We start from the raw sequence: 22,791 nt of genomic DNA, 5'->3' as shown, positions 1-22,791 counted from the left end.
CATACTTGCAGTTTCACACACCTCTAATGTTTATTTTTAGTGATCTCTGACTGGCAAAGTCGAACATCATTAGTGCCGACGTGAATAACAATCTTACTGAATTTATGATTAGCATTAGCATTAGCCAGCACAAATTTGCCAAGATGTCAGGCGCTCTGGCTCCCGGTAAACATTGGACTATGGTGGCTGGTGTCTCTATTTTCACATTCCGTAGAATAGAATCACCAATAACTAGAGCACTTTCATCAGGTTTCTCAGTGGGCACGCCACTAAGTGGGGAGAACCTGTTTAATGTTTTGATCAGAATGGAAGAGCGGTGTTTTGTCCCACGACTATGAGTCGTGTCGCACAATCACCCGGTCACCCTGCTGTGGGGGCTTTGCAACCGGAACCGAACAATGTACATGATTCGCTAAGCTAGTTGCTTCCAAAGCCATATCTAGGGCCCTCACATTCTTACGGTCCTCAATTAAAATTTGGATGCGTCTCTAGTTCTGAGATCTTCTCTGTCAGTCTAACTATTTCCCTGCATTTATCACATGTGAATCAATCACTGCTGACAGAGACAGATACGCTGAACATGTATCGGTGCAGGTGACAGTGCAAGGAGAAGCCACTTCTCACCGTGATTGTAGAATAATTCAGACTTACCACGTGTTTGATGGACTCATAAAAAACAGAGTGAGAGAAAAAACAGCGAGACGGAGAGAAAAAAGAAGTGGTATGAAACGTGAATGGAGATGCGATTGACAAGCTAACAGGCTAACGGAATGCTAACGCGCTGCCAACGTAATTTACAAGGCTTTAAAACATGCAAATGATGTAGTTTATGTATGTATTTGTCCATTTGAGTGCCGAGAGGCCGGCGCGACCCAGATGTCAGTGAAACATATAAAAAAGCGCACATACACTCAATTTAGCTTTTTGATATGTTCTTCTTGTATGTTCTTATTGTGTTCAATCGCTGGAGTGTTTTAATTTACAAGGCTTTAAAACGTGCAAATGCTGTAGTTTTGTGAGCACGTACGGAGTGCTTTCGCTGATCGGTGCGGTCACAGATCTGTCCTCTTTCACACTGCTCTGGCCATCAGACAGTCAATATTATCCTGTCCTGACCGGGTAATGATCAGATATATTGGTTTAGAATGTCAGTGTGAATGATATTGTACATTTGTATTTACATTACAAATTTGTAAATACATTAAATGTATTTATTTGTATTTTTAACCGATTTTAAAGTGAAACTAAGTGAGAGGAGTTATCCGGCTCCTCCCTCTAGTGGAGTGGAATTGCTCCTCTAGAGGGCACATTTTTTCTCAGCCAATGTAAGTCTATGGGACATTTTTGATTTTTAATAATTAATTATAGGAAAACTGTAAATATGATCAGTCTGAAAAAATGTAGCACACTACTAGACATCATGGCCCAGGTCTCTGCCAAGTTTGGGGCTTGTAGAATTGGAAAATTGAAAAATAGAATAACAATATGTTGGCTTTGTCAAGCCAACATTATAATTCTGTTGTCATTTATGTAATGGCTGGCTGTGTATTAAATGAGTTTAATGCATGATGGAGACAAAGAACCACCCGACATGCAGCTGAGATCTAGAATTCTGCCCTCTTGAAATCAGACACAGAGATCAAGTACTGCGGTAAGATCACATTTATTTGAATCATGAATTATAGCATTGATTTTAATTAATTATCAACAGAGAGAGTGATGAAAGTTGCATGTGTGAATTGCGTCTGTGCATCTCGCTCTGCAAACAGTGAAGCTGTGAGTTTCGTTACTTCAAAAATATAAATTTTACCCCCTAGTTGCTGAGAAATATAATGTAGCGACTCGGTATCGAAGCTATTACATTAATAAAACTTGCGCTGCAGCATTGACAAATGCCCATGCTCGTGAATGTTTCCACGTGTGCACAGCATGATCTCCGTGTCTCTGCAAGTGATGTGTGTGTGTATGTGTGTGTGTGTGTGCGCGTGTGCGTGTGCACGTGTGTGTCAATGAAACCAGCGAAACAATATAGTAGCAATATAAAGTCCACTATTCTGAGTCCACTATATAGTGAACACCAAAAGGACTGAGATCACTTTCGGCTGGTTCCCTTTCCGGTTCACTCTGTGAACTGGGTTTGGTTACTTTAAAATTAACTATATGTGGAAAAAACCCTTAAATGGGACTCAGGTCCATGGTCATCTACTGCCTGGATTGTGAAGTACCCTTTGTGGATACTCACCCTTCAAGGACTAACACTTGCACCTTGGATTATAATACTTTGGATTGTATATACACGGGTGAACACATTGGACTATCAACACATGGAGTTTCCTCAATACTATGTTATGGTTAAGAACTATCTATAGGCTACTCTTTGTATATGTTGTGTTGTTTCAGTTCAGCGGCAAAATACATTTGTGTATTATTTTCTTCATCGTTTACACCCAGCGTACAAGTACTGAAAACAATTCCCCTTTTAACTGTGTTACCTCTGCCGATAAGGATGAGTGTTACACTACCAATATTCAATATTCAAATGTAGTACCTTCTCAGTACATGATTTTGGATGCACTGCTAGTAACCCTTAGACCATGATTAGCTTGTTCATGTGTGTTTGATTAGAGCAGCAAAACTCTTCAGGAATGTGGCTCTCCAGGACCTAAGTTGGCCACCCCTGAGTTATCCTAACATTATTGTTATACATAGCCTAAACATTGACGATAACATAACTTGGGTAAATAGAATTTGAAGTTTGCAGCATTGAACCGTACTGTAGATATTGCCTGCTAATCTCTTATTTAGGGATGTCCCGATCAGGTTTTTTTGTGCCCCGATCCGATCCTAGTCATTGACTATTGGGTATCTGCCAGTACCGAGTCGCGATCTGATACTTATATATTCCATAGTGTCTGGTGCACAATTAAAGTACATTAAAGTTATTAAAATCAATCCAATTTATACAGAGTTTTGCAGAGAGTAAAAGTAATATATAATATAAAATGATAAGATACACACTCTCTTTCTATGCACACACTATATAAAGACTTTCATAGATGGAAACATGTCACAATGGTAGACATTGTAAACAGAATGTGTGTGGTCACAATTGTGAATATGGGACTGCTGATATACAGTAAACATCTTGTATTTTATATGTACAGTAAGTAGAATAATTTCAACATGGAAGCTTGCAGTGTCAGAACACCAGTCTGTCAGTCAAATCCGAAGCTGCAACCCATAGCAGCACGTTATAACGACGTCTCAGACAACTTGTCGGCAGATAAAAGTAAGAGATCGTTAGAAAAGTGTGCATCAAATACACTGAACACAGAAGCTCACACATGTGTGACGCGCTAGAACAGACCTCGCAGGTTCTCGTGTGTCACACGTGCACATTTCTTATTTTTTGGGGTTTATTTGAGCGTCTTTTTCTTTTAATAGTAGTTGGCAAACCCCACCAGCATACCGCCAGCTGCTGCATGACACCAGCATGACAGCTGAAGGATTGGGCTTAAGGCATTATAGATAAAACAGTATGACTTTCTGTAAATCTGCTTTGGAATGATGAAAAATGCTAAACAAATCAAATTGACTTAACGTAATAGCTTTTTATCATGAGGGTCTTTGGATGATGCATGCTAAGTTTATTGCGAATTGAAAACTTTATCATGTTCCTCGTATGACATAAAAACCCTTAAAATATGTTTCAGTATTCAAATGTTTCAAAGTTCTAAAGACACTGCATTGTAGATGACACAGAACCACAGCTGTTTTATGAGTTCACAAACACCATTATTACACTGAATTCAACATTAAACAGTGGTTTTAATACTAGGTACATATATTTCCATTTATATACGGTCTATCTCCAGCTAGATCCAGCTGTCCTTCTGAAAGTTTCTTTCAATCTGCAGAGCAATGAAAAATGCAACTTATAAAATGCTGAATAAAAATCTGTTGCTGTGTATGTTTAAGGTCAGTGCGAGTCCACTGCATTCTCTGGTTAGCGTACATGTTGCTGAGGACAAAAGGATGCATATTAGATTAGATTGTCCCATCACTCCAGTGGGTAGCCCATTGTTTTTTGTGCAAAATAAAAGTCTTGTCCTGAAACTGTGTCTCTTGCCGCAGGATCTTCACAGCCTTATACTGGGGCACTTTATCTTTATACCGAACCCTTTGGAAGAAACCACACTGTAAAAGAGAGAGCACAATGAGATACATTTTTTATTTTGTTTGTTTAATAACCAGGTTAAAATCATGTGAGAGATTTTACCTGTTATTCTAAGGTTTAAACTTCCATTCCATTGTCATAATAACAATGTACTCCATTGGCAGGTGTGGCAAGACATTAATTTAAACCATGCTTGGTCTATTTCAGCTTCAAACTCTTTTTTAACTGTTATTTTTTTAGAGTGATAAAGTTAGTGCTCGACAACCGCTGCTTATCAGATCTTCTTTTGATGCCCTTCATACACAAGCTAAGCTAAGAGTCTAACAACTCTTACTCACATCTAATATTTTGCCCATCCTTTTATCAAACTTTTAGTCAGTCAGGGTGTAGTATTGCACTGAATACAAAGCAGATTTCCGTCATCCTTGATCTTCAATGATCTGCAGGCTTTCATGTTTTTTTAAGAAGGCTATAATGTTTCTTAAAGGGATAGTTCACCCAGAAATGAAGATTCTGTCATTAATTACTCGCCCTCATGTCGTTCCAAACCTGTAAGACCTTTGTTCATCTTCGGAACACAAATAAAAATATTTTTGATGAATTCAGAGATTTCTCTAACAACGTATGTACTCGGATACGTTGTTTACGTTCAGATCAAAGCGTAAACAACATATCCAAGTATGGTGCAGCTGACACAGAACAGCATACTTTGTTTACGTATGTGATATTCTCCAAAATGGCGCTACAGGGTGATGCGGAGGAGACGAAATGTTGATTAAAGTCGTTATTTTTGTTTTCTTTGCGCACAAAAAGTATTCTCGTAGCTTCATAAAATTGCGGTTGAACCACTGATGCCACATGGATTATTTTAACGATGTCCTTGCTACGTTTCTGAGCCTCGATCATGTTAGGATCCTTGCTGTCTATGGGAGGGTCAGAGAGCTCTCAGAATTCATCAAAAATATCTTAATTTGTGTTCCGAAGATGAACGAAGGTCTTACGGGTTTGGAACGACATGAGGGCGAGTAATTAATGACAGAATTTTTGGGTGAACTATCCCTTTAATGATGTTTATATGTTGAGTAGGAGTATGTAACACCCTTACAGTGAAAAATTAGTGGAGTGGAGAGAGTTATTTTTGTGGCTGACCTTATTGCATATGCATTTGTTAGAGTTTCACTTTCAGATGTATTCATTTAGAATAAATAATGCAAGGTGATTCACTAAGGTATGTGCTTGTCAATTTATTGGTATGCGCATCATTATTTAATGTCACCTGCACTTGATTATCACAGGCTCTACTTGTTTGTGACTCTATGCTAATTATGGAAATGATCCGTGTTCTTTAATTTGCTCAATTACTATCTATTGTTACAGGAAATTAATTGCTTGTTCTGCCTTGCGTCACTGATACCACTGCCATCAAAAGTTATTTACAAATATAAATCTCAAATCAAGTGGCTTGTAATTCTGTAAATGTGCATGCTAAGTCTGTTTCCTAGGGAGAGATTCCTTAGCGGTTTAGCAAATTAAGAAGGCATGGCCCTTGAGTCTTGTCTCAATGGCGCTTCAATGACAGCGACTCGTATTAGATCAGGGCTGCCCAACCCTGGTCCTGGAGATCTACCTTCCTGCAGAGTTCAGTTCCAGCCCTGATCAAACACAGCTGTCTGTAATTATCAAGTACTCCTTCAGATCCTAATTAGTTGGTTCAGTTGTGTTTGATCAGGACAAGGTTGGGCACCCCTGTTGTTATAGAGCAGGGGTGCATCCTGTTCCTGGAGATCTACCTTCCTACAGAGTTCAGTTCCAACCCTGATTAAACAAACCTGTCTGTAATTATCAAGTACTCCTTCAGATCCTAATTAGTTGGTTCAGTTGTGTTTGATCAGGGTTTGAGCTGAACTCTGCAGGAAGGTAACTCTCCAGGAACAGGGTTGGGCAGCCCTGTATTACATCATGGATGTTAAGTTGTTCGTCATGCCTATTATTATTCAAATACTGGTTAACATGCCATGACACTTATAGTTTGGAAAGCCACAGCACAGCAGCACACTCCACTGCAGAACGGAGCTGTACCACATGACGGATGTGCTGGAGGAAGATCAGGCTGGATGAGGCTCTTAGTGAAGTTCAGTGGCCTGCTTCCTCTCCACATCAGATGGCTGCAGCTGCAGTTGAGCACGGTAATACTCGGTTTCATACTGAGGCTGCCTCTCCGTGCGCTTGAAAAAACCACACTGCTCCACCAGACGGGAATATATAGCAGAAATATGCAAACAAATGTATGTACAGACAGAAGAAAACAGGAGGAACTAGCAATGGGTGGTTAAATAATTAGAACTGAGGAAATATTATGATAAACGTTACAAGACAATAGAATGCATAGTAGGAAAAGGGAATCAATTTCGTCACATATGCACAACGACCACTTTTACATAGGTGCACTTCATCAAGTACATCCACGAATAAGAATTCTGTCATCTTTTATGAGTGAATGAACTGTGCTTGCCTCCTATCGTATAGCTAGTTGTATGGGCTGCTTTTATGAAACATTTGTGCTGTTTTCAGTCATTTACAGCACTTCCCCCCAATCATTTCCTTTGGATGGAAAAGAGTTTGGGAACAACATGAGGGTGAGTACATTTTTACTATGTTCATTTTTAGGGTTCGTTTTCATGCCTTTAAATGACAGCAGACTGACTTTTGAGTCCAATGTTTCATAAAGTGAAAGATGTTTCATCTGACCACTGCAGTTGTCTCAGTTCCTTCTTTCTTAAACATCTTAAAGAGTGAGCCATAGCAGCTCTGTTTGCTGCAAAGCTGCTTTACTATATACAGATAAATTGGAAAAAAAGGTCATAAAACATGGAGTGTTTTTTTTTTTTAGGAGGAGAATCCAAAAGTAAGTTGCTAGACTGTGTCCATAAAAGTACATGACTGGCAACCAGTAATTACTAAACCGCCACTCCACTGATTAATCAGACAGCAGCTTGATCATGTCATCAAGCCAAATTATATTCTTTTGGACATTCACCAGGACAGTAGTCAAACAAGTGAGAAATCACCAAAGTCATGGGTGCAGGTTGTGTGGTAATATCATGGATTCACTTCGTCTGCAATAAAGATGCTTGTTGAGTGGGTGCAGGTGCACACTTACCTTCCACAGTAAACACACGAGCAGCGCGAGAACAATAATTCCAGCCAGGACAGCAATGAGAATGATCCACCATGGGATGCTGTGCTGGTCTGAGAGCCCGTGCTCTGGGTAAATCATCACTGACACCTGCACACACACAAAAATTAATACGCTACCATGAACATGCTCAGATGTGAGAATGTGTTATCTGACCTGTGTAGCAGCGTCCTTCAGCACCAGGTGTCTAATGTTGGATTTTATGGTGATATTGGCTCTGACGAGCAGCTCCACAGCACTGACAGATGGAAACTCCTAATGGACAGAAAGTGAAAAAGTGAACACTGTACTGAGAGTTCTGCTTCTGCAGTCGAATTGGATGAGCCGATAAAACAACCCACAAATACGCCGGAATATTCGATTAACCATTACACTGATTAGATTCGATTAGAATAACTTTGTATTAAAGCTTCATCAACATTGCAGCAAGAGGAGGTTTGGGATGATGGTGTTAAAGGCCGAGGTGAAGTCCACAAACAGGATCCTCACATAAGTCCCTGGTCTGTCTAGATGTTGCAGAACATAATGCAGTCCTTAACATATTATTTGTTCAAAAATACAATGAAGGCAGTAATATTGTGAAATATTATTACAGTTTAAAATAGCTGCTATATATGTGAATATATGTTAAAATGTTATTTATTCCCATGAAAGCTGCATTTTCAGCATCATTACTCCAGGCTTCAGTGTCGCATGATCCTTCAGAAATCCTGATTTGCTGATTTGCATTTCTGATTATTATCAAGCAAGCAGTTGCGCTGCTTCATATCTTTCCGCAAATCATTTTTGCAGAAAGATGAAACAGTTTATTTTTCAGTATTCTTTGATGAATAGAAAGTTCAAAAGAACATCATTTATCTTAAATAGAATCTTTTGTAGCATTATAAATGTCTTTACTGTCACTTGATCATTTAATGCATCCTTAATTAATAAAAGTATTATTTCTTAAGAAATATTGTATTGACCCCGAACTTTTGAATGGTAGTGCAATTAATATTGAAAATCGGTGTCTTTTATGATATAAATTTCATTAATAAACTGCTTGAGGTGACTGTATCTGAATGCAATCATATTACAGTAACAGACCAGCATGGAAGAAAATGTGCAAACAATGGCACAGCAGACCAGGAGAACATTTTAGTGCAAATCATGTCATTGGAATTTCTGTCCATTTAAAACTAAGAAACGCTAATTAGAATATTACTAGAATACTCATTTCTGCACAAGGACATTTTGTTTACTCGTTACTAAGTGTCTTGATCAAAAAGTCTGAGTATCTTTCAAACATGCAAATCCAGGGATTATTTTATTGTTATGTACATCAATCAGGTAATCTGATCGGAGTTCTCCAGTTTTGTGCACTGGATGATCAGTAAACGGACTGTGGCTGCTCTGAGGCTGAGACCAGGGGTTTACCAACACCTACACCATCACAACCATCTCTGTAACGCACAGTTAAAAATCTGGGTGCTCATCATTCCATGGTACAGTATATTGTCTGCAAACGGAGAAAATGCAGGACTGCTGCTACTCTCTCTAAGAGTTGTGATGTTACTTGCGTTAAAAACTCACCTCGCTTCACACTGAAGCACTGCAATCCGTTGTGCATGACATACGTATATATGAACCGGACAAACACTGTGCACATTTATGGATAACATTTCACTGGCTGTGGGCTTGTGCTATATGTGTTTATGGTGATTGCTTTGGCACTGTTTTCTTGTCTGAAGTTAAGTGTAAATGTGTTTCCATCTTTTGAAATAATTTTTATAATGTACAGTAAATATTAACTCCTTTCTGTATTAGCCCCACTGTGTTAATATTCAAAACAATCATTCACCTCAATGAAAGTGCTGTTCCACATGTGCGCTCGGATCCTGAAATGGATCGAGCCGGAGAATGAGAGTAGAGGACACTGGAAGAGCAGACAGCGTGCAGAGCCTAGTAAACAATCCTGAAACACACCAACAGATCCATCACCCACAACCCCAGATTATAAAATAATATACGGCAGAAAATAATTTCTAATTTTGTCTACTGTCCTGGTTCGCACTCACCAGTGTGAGAGACTTCCTTCTCTCAGATGCAGAAACAGCTGGAGTGATTTTTCCTACTGGGCTTTTGGGAATAAGGTCTTCTTTGGTCTCCAGATGCGAGCGCACCTTTCTGCTGCCCTGTTCACAGATAAACGTCTCACTCAGTACTTGCATTGATCAATGACCAGCGGCTTCATTTGATGGGTGCTTGTGTGTACCTTAAGGTTTTCTGTCTGCGGCGGCTGGTCGAGGGCCAGGCGCAGAGGGTTGAGCGCTGACTGGGGTTCACAGTGAGTGTGAGGCTGGCCGTCCACCTGCAGAGCACTCGGATACAACAGCCACTTCCTATTGATCAGCTCGTACGGCCACAGGATGTTCAGAGAGGCCGAGCCAAAAGTTTGGAGAGACTGCCCAGTATTAGACACCTGTTATCACACAAGACAATAATCATTGCAAATTCTTATTTCTATCCGGTTCCTTCCATTTCTACTAGACAGACGGTAAATGAACAGGAGAGCAAAAGGAGACTTCTGCTCAAATCTCAGAGAGACAACATCCAGCAATCTCACACTTATCTCCCGTTTCAGAAGAGATTTCAACATTGTGCTGAGTTTAAACCCCCACTTGCCAGAGATGAATAATTTAAGCATGTAAATGGATCTGGACTGGACAGTTATGGGGACAGCAAAGTGGGAGGGGGAAAAAATTATTATCTGACTCTCCTGGTCTTTCGTCAATGATTCTGAATCAATTCTTTAATTCTGTGGAAATACACTTTTTGAGTATCTGCACTTCACTTGAGTATTATTTTTCAGGAAACTTATGACTTTAACTTCACTACATTTGAATGATAAATATTGTACTTTTCACTCCACTACATTTCTATCAAGGTCCTCAAAGTAGAAAGTCGTTACTACGTAGCAGCTTTGAAAGTCAGTGGGAGATTCTTTTTCTTCTCTAAAACGTTTTTCTTCTCTAAGACTTTTTTTTTTGTACTTTTCTCTTTTCAGCAATCGCTGTTGTAGCGCAACGTGTGTCATGAATCCTGTGATCTTTCATCTGCTCGCCACCAGAGGCCGCCTTCTGATTACATTGACTCTCACACCACACAAACTGTTGCACATCACCCTGGACTACATTTCCCATGCTCCATTGCACTGATTGGACTCACCTGCAGCCAATCACACACACACTATATAACAACCACTGAAATCCTTCTCTAATCGCAGAGTATTGTTTGTGTATATCGCTCTCCTAGTGGTAGCACATTATGGAGCCAGTTTTCTGTCCTAGTTTCTTAGTTCCTAGTCATAGTCCTGTCTTGCCTGCTTTCCCATGTTACCTGATTCTTGCCTGTTTATTTTGGATCAACCCTTTGCCTTTCTGTTTTGGACTGTGTTTGCACCTTGCCTTGATTATTGCTCGTGTTATTGGATTTCCCCTCTTGTCAAGCCCTGACTTGGATTACTCTTTTGTCTTGCCCTCAATATACCTGTTTGCCATTGTCAGAACCTTGCCTGTTTTATGACCACCCCTTTTAAATAAAAGCTTTGCAGATGGATCCGCACGTCTCACTTGCCCCGTAACAACGTGAAGGGATTTCCCAGCATTTTTTGAACACTGACCACTTGCAAATGTGATATTTGTTTACAACAATTTAATAAGAAGTTAATATTGTGGTATATGTTAGACACAATTTTGTCTGATTGCGCAAAATTGTGCAGACGAAAATATTACCTATAAAGCCACAGAAGAAATGTTTTGCATCTAACAAAACACAATGGCTGTTTGACTTGAAGCAGCACTGCACAGACCATTCTGTGTATGATGTCAGAACAGTGAGAATGATAATGTCAAATAAATCTTGCTTTTTTTTTTGTTAAAGCAGTGTTGCAGTTGTACAGTAATACAGCTACAGTTGTGTTGCTGGGTTTTAAAGCAGGTTTTTTTTCTCTTATCAGTCTGTATTTACAGCAATTTCACTGTCCAGTCAGTTCAAATGTGGATGAATGTCTATACATAGATGTGAAAAGCTCTTCATTACAAAGACATAGTCAGTGTATTCAGTAGGTATATAATGTATTGTACGTTGCTTCAGAGGCATAAGGCATTGCAAGTATTACATACAACAATAATAAAACAGTGTGTTGACATAAGAAATGAAATGTACTTTTGGTACTTTTTGGTAATTAAGTACTTTTAAAAGCAAGTACTTCTGTACTTTTACTTAAGTAAAAATCTGTCTTTACAACTTTCACTTGTAATGGAGCAATATTTGAACAGCAGTATCTGTACTTTCAAGTAATAGTGTTGTGTACTTTGTCCACCTCTGATCAGATCAGTTGTATTTGCACGAAATGAAGTTCCAAACGTAGGTTCGGGAGGAGCCTAATCATTCAGTCCTGTCAATCATCATTACGAGCCTATATAAGCAGCTCTCATTGCACCGTCCCAGCGGCAATTCTTCTGGCATCCCTACACCTCCCCATCTCCTCCTCTATTTCTGTTTTTCTCCCTCTAGGTAGTACGGCAATGGGGGGTTGAACTCGGCGCTCAAGCTGAGCCTCAGGATCGAGCCTCCATTAAGGACAGCAAGCCAAGTTCATTTACCATTAACCATCAGGACTGGATGGGCAGGCGAACTCGTGAAATGTTACTTGTTACGTTTTGCACTGTTCAGCAAGACACATTAGAACCTTTCTTTTTTTCATTTCACCTTCTTTATGAAACTCGGCAGACAGTTCACAGCATGTAGGTTGCTGGAGTAACTGGAGTACTGCTAAAAAGAGTTGGTAAAAACCACCAAATTAGGATTATGAGCTCCACCATATTGGCTAATTTCATGTCAGAATGACTGAACAAGGAATTTAACAAAGAAAGAAAATCTGTAGTGCAGCACTTGAGATGTGATGCAGGATCTTCTGAGCAATACAATATTCTTCTGCATACATGAACTTACAATGAATTCGTAGTCCACTGCGCTGCCAATGTCCTGCAGTGCTGTCATACCGCTCTCTCCCCTCACTGCTCCGCTGAAGAACAGCTGATGGGGGCGAGCCAGTCTGCAGGAGACCAAGACAACTCATAAACCCCAGACGACACATTTAAAGAACATTTAATGAGATATTCAAAATGAATTAATAGATCTATTTACAGACAATTTTTAAATGAACTGTAGTGAGAGCAGCAGTCATGAGAAAACAAGCTGTTATTTCAGAAACCATGTGTAAACATCACAAATCAGAGACAGGAAGTGAACAGCTACCCGCTAAGCACCAGAGGAAGCTCGATCACCATTCGCGCATACGCCGTGACGGGGGCCAAAGCAGGCTGCTCACTTATCCTGTGCGTGATTTACACATATTATTTTCACATCATTTGTGTGGTTTTGTTTTGCTCACAAATTTTGTTTTGGCAGAAGACAGAACTGAAAAGGCTGAACTCACGTAGACAGTGCAAGATGAACGGACAGTGACGTTGTTTCTATAGTGATCCCAGAAGTGCTCAGAACAAGATAAAATTTGACCTGACATAAAGAATTAATAGTCAGACTCAGTTTCTTGAAGGTCAGAATAGTGTAAGTGTGCACGTGCGACCGTTACTATACCGTCGCTTCTCTTTTCAGCGGATTGCCCAGTTCACACAGCGCCTGAGAGCCGTTCTGATTAACTTCACACAATACCTTCAAGACAAGAACACACAACGCAGTCAGGATTAGGAAACAATGAGAAATATGATTGAGAAAAGAAAGACTGTTGGCTGTCACTGAGACACAAATAGACCTGCTGCCCCATGAGTCCAGAGTACGAGAGCGTGTTGGGCAGAGACACCAGTAGCTGGGTGGCATGGGCATCATCTCCATCTTCCTGTGGGTTTTCCGGGTCAGATGGCATGTTAGTCACCGTGACCTCCAGCACTACTGACCTCTGATCCGACAGAGAGAACACTGGCACATCAGACTCGTCTCTAAACGCAAAGCATGTGGGAGTAATTAAAATAATGAAGGCCTCCTGACTGATGAGTAGAGTTATTAATACTAAACCCTTGTATGGAAATATGTGAGGTGTCAGAGTCAGATTAAGACTCTGAATGTGCATGAAGCAAAGCATGTCAGCACTGTCTGTAGACGTGGTCTGCTCACACTCTAAGCATGCAGTGACTGAGACAGAACATATGTGTATAAGCACTTACCGTGGCAGAGGAATAAAGGCATTTGAAATGGGTGCTTTTGTGCCAAACTGATAGGAGAGTTGAAGGTTGCTCTGGCATATTTTATCCTCACCACACCCTTCTCTGACAAAATTGACCTGAGACGTAGACAGAAAGCTTGCACTAAGCATTGCACATTCATTTTTACTGTTGTGATACTGTTTTTGAGTTCCTGATGGGATACTGGAATTACCATTCCATGAATGTTACATAAAATATAATGTACAGAGAGCTAGTCCTTTTCACAAAATAAACATGAAGTGGATATCTGACTACAGTACTTACCAATTAATACACGGGCATGCAATATCAATTTTGAGGGTAATATTGCAATATGCAATGCAACATTGTGTGAAAATACTTTTATTATGTGAAGAATGAAGGTCACATGACTATTGCAAAAATGGTAACTGGAATCTCAATCATTAGTGTAGATTATGAAATTATTGGATACTATAAAATACTTTGTGTGGACCACTTCATATTCATCATGTAGCCTATACCAGGATACAGTATGACAATACCACAAAACCCGTAATGACTGTTGCTTGCTGCACTTCAGATTGAGCTCACTGATGTCCACACAAATATAATGGGAATACTAATAATACTAAGTGTGTGTGTTGAGCACCAGTGAACATGTAAGGTAAAAGTGGAGCAGAAGTAAAACATGACACGTGTGGAATGCATTGTTAGTCTCACTGAGACTGTGTGCAAGTAGAAACCATTCATCCAAAGGCACTAGATCTAAATATAAAGCTCATAATTTGTCACAACAGCCATAATCGTAATCTAGTCATTATACACAAACATCCGAACACGGAATGCAGCGGTTGACCAATCACAACCAAATTCAAAAAGGAGAGCACAGAAACGACATGTGTTTTACCTCAGAGTAGAGTGTGTTTGAGGGACTGAGGCTTAGTACAGGGCTCAGCTGGTTATGGTGTTTATGTCCCATTTGGTGGTGATGCCTGCTTCTCCGTATAGTGTGTGTGATAGCCAGAGAGACGGGCCGCAGCTTGTCCTGAATGTTTTCCTAGTGAAAGGAGAACAGAAGAGTCCCTTCCCATTTCACCTAATATTAACATGCATCTCAAATGCATCTTCTGTGACCACTTGTGATCTGACATCACTGCATGAATGAATGAATGAATGCATGAATGAACGAATGAATGAATGAATGAATGAATGAATGAATGTTCTACCTGTACAACAAAAGTCACTGTTTGGCAGTCAGGATGTTTTTGTCCATGTAGCTCCACTTCCACCGAATGAACGTACTCCGGCTCTGATAAACTGCGGCCCAGGAAGTGAACTCTGTGAGGAAGACTCAACTTCCTGCGCTCTATGTCTGCCTCAAAATGTACACCAAGTGCTGATGTGGGAGAGCAACACAAACATTCAAACATATGTGTATGTCTGCACTTATGCTGTATGTTGTGATGGTAGATGTGGTTTATCTTACTGATATGTGGTGAGTAGGAGTCTGGATAAGCAGTGTACGTGTAGCAGGCCTTCACATCCACACTAGATAAAGACAACACGCGTGTTACAAGTGCTGTTAAAACATGTAATAAAGTTTCCAAACAAGATGTCATAGACACGATGTGAAGACACAATAAGACCTATGTAGTAACATAATTACAGGTATTGTTCAGTACTCATCTAATTGCATAGCCTTAAGAAAAACAAATATATAGTGCAATCAATAAAAAGTAACTTCTGACCAAACACCATCTTGGCCCTGGCAGCTGTGCTGTGTCAGATCAATATACTGAGGCTCAACGGAAATGTCTCGGATCACGTGGACCACTGGACGTGACCTAATGGACAAACGATCAAAGAGTCACAAAAGATCTTGAAACATTCAGTTGACATCTTTGTTACGGGACACATGCTTTCAATTCACAGCTCGTGTCAAACACATATACAGGCAGTTCATATCTCACCTATAAAGTACAACCTGATCGCTGAGAGAGCCAATAGCTAGATCTGGATAAAAATTCCCATCAACATCTAGTCCTCCAGATATGGAATAGCCCAGCCGCTTGACTCCTGCATTAAGCCCATCCAGAACCTTGACAAATAAATTCAAAATGCTGTGATGGCACTTCTGGCTGAATGTCATTACTTCAGTACAGCAATTAAGTTGTCCTTATTTCTTGTGTGAAAAAGAAATCAAAAATATTTTCAGCATAGCGCACAGATATGGAGATATTTTTGTTGCATTATTCCAAATTAATAGATTATGATTAAAAAAATACATGTATAAATATTAACAAAAATAAACATATTAACAAATAAATAGAGTGGGATCACCAAATTAATCTTAGAATTTCACAAACATGAATTAAATTAACAATCACAAAACAATCACAAATATCTTATGCATGTATTTGTGGATCATGTCCTGTACATTTGTGAATGGCTTTCTGTGCATTTGTGTATCGCTGCAAACATTTGTGGATTTTGAAACATTTCTAGTGAAAAGACGTGCTGACAAAGCCACAAATGCATGGACTCCACCCACCGTCTACTCAAGCCAGTCAGATAACAGCCACATTTCGCTGACCAATCGTAGCATGTTCTTGCTATAACCTTCATTCATCTGCATTGGCTCAGCAAATATAAGGGTGTGGCGACCCTGAGTCTTTTGATTGGTCTTCCCCCATGTTAATTGATAATTAGAGTATATAGGAGTGTTGTGTGTTAAATGGGATAGGCACACTCTGTGGGATAGTTTCCCTCAGGAGTGGCTCTTGCTCAGTATCTAAGACCTTGCTGACTCTTTCACATTTTGCTTCTTTTGTATTTCTTATATCATGTAGTTTTTGTTGTGGTTATATTTGTTATTTTTTATTATCCATAGACTTGTGTTTATTATCATTACTGACTGTTGTTGCATTAGTTTAATTCAATAAAACAATTTGTATAAATTAAAGAAAGCATGTTGTTGTTTGATTCCTATTTTATGTTGCGGCTTCAAGCAGGTCGTAACAAAGGGCCATAAAAACGGGCTAGCGTAAAAAAAACTGGAGTTCGTTAGACCATTAGACTGTGTTTCAAGCCAAGTCACAGTATTATATTTTACATGCTTTTGAAATGCCAGAGAACAGCACTTTATCTCTGTTATGGGAACAGTTCTATACTGGATAAAAACACATTTGAGAAAGCATGTTATTCGAGATGGAACGAAAAGTGTTAATAAGTAACTGACTAATAAATAACTGGATTCAACCTCATCTATGTGGATCTAGCGATCTATAAATCTATAAATATTTTTAAATATTGATTAAAAGTATTACAAAATGATTGCCATTGTTTGTAGAGAAGAAATATATACATACAGGTTCTTTTTAAATGTGTTGCATGTGTGTTGAATATAAATACATATCGGCTAAATTATATTCATTGGTTAAAACACTTGATCACACAAACAATATTTAATATAAATCAGACTTACTAGTTTTAATAGTAACATTTATGTTACAGCATCCAAAAAAAAGATTTTTTTTTATCACTGTGCCCATGTGGTCATTTGGGCCCATATTTGATATTATATGTGTCAATATGCCCTATTTTTGTCACCACAATTGTGCTTTAAAAGGCAAAATAAGCCATTGTGTCATGTTTACAGCTGCACCTGGATGCATTAAAGCAAAAGTGTGAATCATTTGCACTTCATCATGTCGCGCCTTGTCCAGTGTAGACAGTATCGCTGATTATAATGATTTATATTTGAACACATCGCAAGGGTGTTACTAATCATCAGGATCTGTGAATGATCATAAGTTGTCTATAATCCTGAGTTCATCCTCATTCACTGATCCTGATGGAAATATTAAGAAGTCAAACAGGATTTTTTTAGCCACACAAACAGCTCTTCAGCTCAGTTGTACGAAGTGTCCATAGATAGCAGTTCCTTACAGGGGTGCGAATAAATGAATCTGCTCCCACCTTGAATGTAAAGCAAAACGTGATTGGCTATAGCGAAAAATTGGTCAACAATTGGTCAGCGAAGTGTGGCTGTTATCTGATTGGCTTGATCCACGCATTTGTGGATTTATCAGCACATCTTGTCGCTACAAATGTTTCAACATTAGGACAATATTTGGCTGAGACACAACTATTTGAAAATCTGGAATCTGAGGGTGCAAAAACATCTAAATATTGAGAAAATCACCTTTAAAGTTGTTCAAATGAAGTTCTTAGCAATGAATATTACTAATCAAAAATTAAGTTTTGATATATTTATGGTATGAAAATATCAAATATATATACAAAATATCTTCATGGAACATGATCTTTACTTAATATCCTAATGATTTTTGGCATAAAAGAAAAATATACTACATACCCATACAATGTATTGTTTGCTATTGCTACAAATATACCCGTGTGACTTATGACTGCTTTTGTGCCCCAGGGTCACATATTTTGTAAAATGATCTTTTGCTTATAAAAGGTGTTGTATGTATATTATTCCAAAATTGTAATCGAATTAATTAAATGTTGTGATTAAGTATTTAAAGGTCATTCAAAGGCATTATTGTAGCACGATTAAATATTTGAATTCAAAAAGTGCCTTTATAAGTCAATATATTGCAGGTTTTTACCACTGAACATAAGCCTATCACTAACCCACAGTGTTCCACATTGCAATCGGTCTGAAGTAAATTTAGGATTTATAAATTTAGGTCATTCACACGGTGGCCAAGAGAGCTCAACGTGCTGCAACTTCAGAAAACGCATGCAAATAGAAAAAGCACCAGCAAATCAAGAAAACATCTTCATCAGTTTGACAGCAGGTGCTGCAAATGCTCACAACACAACCAAATAAAGAATTTTATTTTCAGCCAGTTTCTTTGTTTGGTTGTGTTGTGAGCATTTGCAGCGCATGTATTGTCAAATTGATGAAGTTGTTTTCTTAATTTGCAGGTGTTTTTTTTCTATTTGCAGCACGTTGAGCTCTCTCGGCCACCGTACATTCAACTAGGATTGGCTGTTGTATCTGTCTGTGAGCGAATGACTTTTTTCTATTTCTGGTGTATGTGCACAAGCAGACTGACATTTTTGGCTGTTGTGCCACATATCAGTGTTAAGATGGCATATCAAATTACAAACAATGAACCCTTTTCACATTTTCGGGCTTCTCTGAAGCGGAAGTTGTCATAGTCAGGTAAACTTCTATAGTGCTGAATGGAAACTACAACAAATATGTTTTTTGCATTATTATTTGCCCCAGTAGCAAAGCGGGGGGAAAAAATCCATGATAGCATTTCTATGACTGTCCAAAAGAGGAAAAAAATATTGAGAGACATGGAAACTACAACAAATATGTTTTTTGCATTATTATTTGCCCCAGTAGCAAAGCGGGGGGAAAAAAATCCATGATAGCATTTCTATGACTGTCCAAAAGAGGAAAAAAATATTGAGAGATTGATTACACTGCTCAGAAGAAAGATGTCAAATTTGCTGTCACTCCTTCGGCTATTAGAAATACTAAAACTAGTTTAATGCAATTTAATGCCAAGGCACAAAAACACAAAATATAGTGTTATAAATTTACATTAAATTCAATCAATACCACGACTGAGGTGCCCTTGAGCAAGGCACCGAACCCCCAACCGCTCCCCGGGCGCCGCAGCATAAATGGCTGCCCACTGCTCCGGGTGTGTGTTCACGGTGTGTGTTCACTGCTGTGTGTGTGCACTTTGGATGGGTTAAATGCAGAGCACTAATTCCGAGTATGGGTCACCATACTTGGCCACATGTCATGTCACTTTTTTTTTTTTAATTTGAAAAGAAAATCACAATAAAAATAAAAATGTGCTAGATGTACAATGTTAATAACAAAGGAAATGCGTCAACACCGTTTGTGAAAGGGTCCATTCATTCCTTTAAAGAGTATCTTAGTGTCTTAAAGTGTGTTTCTGTTGCACTCCATTTAGCTGTACTGAACAGAAAAACAGATCACGTCAAGAGTATTTATTTATTTACTTATGTATGTATACTATTTTTATATAAGTATTCATGTTAAATTGACACGGTAAACTGACACCCCTACAAAAAATCTCACTGGATAGTTACAAGATTTGCAAAATGAATAAGTGGAAAATTGGTATTTCTATGGTGCCCAAGCAGTGCAAAACAAATCACAATTCTGAAAACAAAATAACAAATTACAAACTCAAATGCAAATCTAAAAATCACCGTATATATCCAACTGACACACTAAAGCAAAAGATATAAATAACCATCTTGAGTGTGTGTGTGTGTGTGTGTGTGTGTGTGAGTGAGTGTACTGGTATATATGGTTTATGAGGACACAAATGTGTATAATGACATGGGCACTACAACGTAAACATGGTTTATGAGGACACTTCCTGTGTCCCCGTAAAACAAAAGGCTTAAAAATTCAAAAATTGCCAGTAGTTTCCTGTAAGGGGTAGGTTTAGGGGTAGGGTTGGTGTAGGGCGATAGAAAATACAGTTTGTACAGTATAAAAACCGTTACGCCTATGGAGAGTCCCCATAAACCACAAATACAAGTATGTGTGTGTGTGTGTATATGTGTGTGTGTGTATGTATGTATTTGTGTGTGTGTGTGTGTGTGTGTGTGTGTGTGTGTCTGAGAGAGAGAAGGTTTGCCTGAGAGGGTTTGGTATCAATGCCAGATGAAGAGCCACGGAAAATAAAAACTTTCCCATCTCCATCAAATGGGGCTCCAACAGCAATGTCTGAAAACAAACACAATAAAATAAAAAATATCAAATTTAAAAAAAAAAAAATTCAATTCTGTAATTGCATTATTTCTAATTTGGCAAGTACAGTATTTTCTCTTATGGACAAGCACATATGCAGGTCCCAAAGTAGAAAATAGTGCTATAAAAGTGAAAACACCTTCAACATCGCATTACTAAAATGACGGAATCTCCAGAATCTGTAGCCATTAAAACATCATTAAGAACTTTTATAAGAGCTGTTTCAGTACTGTGCAAAGATTTGAACCCAGACTGGTATGTCTCATAAATCTGATTATTTGTTAAAATGGACTGAAGCTGTAAACACACAGTTTTTTCCATCACCTTAGAAATAAACGGTAATACAGATATTGGCCGAAATTGGATAAAACAGTAGTGTCAAGTGAAGTTTTTTTTTAGGATAGGAGAGACTGCATTTTGTACTACCTGTAAACAAGAAATTTGAGTTTTTGAAATGTCATAGTACAGCGAGTTACAGTAATCCACCCGTGACGTGATGAAGGCATGGATGGCAATCTCTAGGGAAACTACAGAAATAAATGGTTTAATTTTAGAAAGGGACCGAAGGTAGAAGAAGCTGGAGCCTACGACAGAACTGATCTGTTTATCGAATTTCAAAGAATTATCAAACTCTACACCCAAATTTCGCACTGAAGGGGAAATAAATGAATTTAGGTGCTTAAAATCAAATTGATTTTGATGCCTGAGGTCTGAGGAGTTAAAAACTATGACCTCCGTTTTATCTGTGTTTAAGAAAATAACATTTTTAGAAAGCCAGGATTTAACATCATCAAGACAAGCAGATAAGGTATTTACAGCACTTTCTTTTTTCCTAGTAACTGGTAAATATATTTGCATGTCATCGGCATAACAATGAAAAGAAACTCCATGCTTTCTAAACACAGAACCCAGAGGAAGTAAATATAGAGAAAAAAGAGTAGGAGCTAAAATCGAGCCCTGAGGAACACCACATGTTGAAAGACCCAGAGATGAAGTACAATTACCTATTTTAACCCTAAATCTTCTATTAGTTAAAAAGGATTTAAACCAACTTAGAACAGCACCTCCCAGGCCTACAAAAGATTCTAATCGAGAGATAAGAATCTTGTGATCAACAGTATCAAAGGCTGAAGATAGGTCCAGCATTACTAAAATGACGGAATCTCCAGAATCTGTAGCCATTAAAACGTCATTAAGAACTTTTGTAAGAGCTGTTTCAGTACTGTGCAAAGATTTGAACCCAGACTGGTATGTCTCATAAATCTGATTATTTGTTAAAATGTACTGAAGCTGTAAACACACAATTTTTTCCTTCACCTTAGAAATAAACTGTAATACAGATATTGGCCGAAAATGTTATAAAACAGTAGTGTCAAGTGAAGGGTTTTTTAGGATAGGAGAGACTGTGGCCATTTTCAGACTGTCTGGTATAAATCCAGATGACAAACATTTATTCAACAATGACACAAGCTCTGGTCCCACTGTGTCAATTATTTGTCTCAGATAGCGAGGGTGTATTATATCACATGGAGAAGAGGAAGGTTTCAATTGAACAATTATGTCCTTCACTGATTGTAGAGAAACCAGACTGAAGGTAGTCACAGATATCGTGCTTGTTTGAGTTTCATAGTCAGTGTCTTGAATCTGAGCCCTCAGATTAGAGACTTTTTCACCAAAATATCGCAGAAAATCGTCACAGAGTGTATTGGTAGGATGTTGGATAATGCTAACAGGTGGATTCAACACAGAGTTTATAACATTGAAAAGAACTTTAGGAGTCTGATGATGCTTATCAATTAGATCAGAGAAATAAGAGGATTTAGCGGTCTTTACTGCTCTCTGGTAAGAGGATAAACAGTCCTTAAGAATGTCAAAGGAAATTTGTAGTTTGTCTTTTTTCCATTTTCTTTCAGCCTGCCTACAGGCTTGTCTCAAGGAGCGAACATTCTGGTCAACCCAGGGCTCTGTTTTGAGTTTAGGCCTGAAAGGTTTGACAGGTGCAATACGGTTTAGGATGTCCAACCATACAGTATTTAAATGCTCAAGATGTTTATCTGCATCTAGATCAGATGTTAAAGTCTCTATTGGAATTGAGGAACTGATTTCAGAATAGTGCTTAGTAAATTCTTCAGGAAAACAAGGCGAGTAGGCACGAGATCGGCGAATATCATCAACAGTATTTAAGGGGATAGCGGGCATAACGGACATGTTAAAAATAATCGGAAAATGATCAGAAAAAAGGGTTTGAATTACCTCCATTTCTGTTATAGAGAGGCCAAAAGACAGTATTAAGTCTAAGGTGTGTCCTAAAATGTGCGTGGGGTGATTGACCCACTGTATTAAATTAAAAGAGTTTATTGTATTCTGGAAATCAGATGTAAGTAGCTTTGAGGGACAGCATAAATGA

At 38.6% G+C, this 22,791-nt stretch overlaps 1 protein-coding gene across 1 annotated transcript in view; it reads right to left on the bottom strand.

Moving 5' to 3' along the window:
* Positions 1-4,119: 4,119 nt before the first annotated feature.
* itga7 (integrin, alpha 7) overlaps positions 4,120-22,791 on the bottom strand; it is a 39,887-nt gene continuing 21,215 nt past the window's right edge. The window contains exons 8-26 of the mRNA XM_016480128.1: positions 20,272-20,360; positions 15,571-15,698; positions 15,349-15,444; positions 15,087-15,148; positions 14,827-14,996; positions 14,508-14,657; positions 13,601-13,716; positions 13,192-13,375; positions 13,017-13,091; positions 12,856-12,935; positions 12,675-12,752; positions 12,369-12,471; positions 9,628-9,834; positions 9,431-9,547; positions 9,214-9,327; positions 7,530-7,628; positions 7,338-7,463; positions 6,257-6,417; positions 4,120-4,197 (exon numbers count right to left, since the gene is read on the bottom strand). Of these exons, the coding sequence (XP_016335614.1) occupies positions 6,301-6,417; positions 7,338-7,463; positions 7,530-7,628; positions 9,214-9,327; positions 9,431-9,547; positions 9,628-9,834; positions 12,369-12,471; positions 12,675-12,752; positions 12,856-12,935; positions 13,017-13,091; positions 13,192-13,375; positions 13,601-13,716; positions 14,508-14,657; positions 14,827-14,996; positions 15,087-15,148; positions 15,349-15,444; positions 15,571-15,698; positions 20,272-20,360 (2,111 nt within the window). The 3' untranslated portion in view covers positions 4,120-4,197; positions 6,257-6,300. The remainder of the gene's footprint in view (positions 4,198-6,256; positions 6,418-7,337; positions 7,464-7,529; positions 7,629-9,213; positions 9,328-9,430; positions 9,548-9,627; positions 9,835-12,368; positions 12,472-12,674; positions 12,753-12,855; positions 12,936-13,016; positions 13,092-13,191; positions 13,376-13,600; positions 13,717-14,507; positions 14,658-14,826; positions 14,997-15,086; positions 15,149-15,348; positions 15,445-15,570; positions 15,699-20,271; positions 20,361-22,791) is intronic.

Source organism: Sinocyclocheilus anshuiensis, unplaced genomic scaffold, assembly GCF_001515605.1.
Source record: "Sinocyclocheilus anshuiensis isolate Anshui unplaced genomic scaffold, SAMN03320099.WGS_v1.1 scaffold169, whole genome shotgun sequence".
NCBI lineage: Eukaryota > Metazoa > Chordata > Actinopteri > Cypriniformes > Cyprinidae > Sinocyclocheilus > Sinocyclocheilus anshuiensis.
Note: the sequence above shows the minus strand (reverse complement) of the source record. Positions and strands in the feature narration are given on the sequence as shown.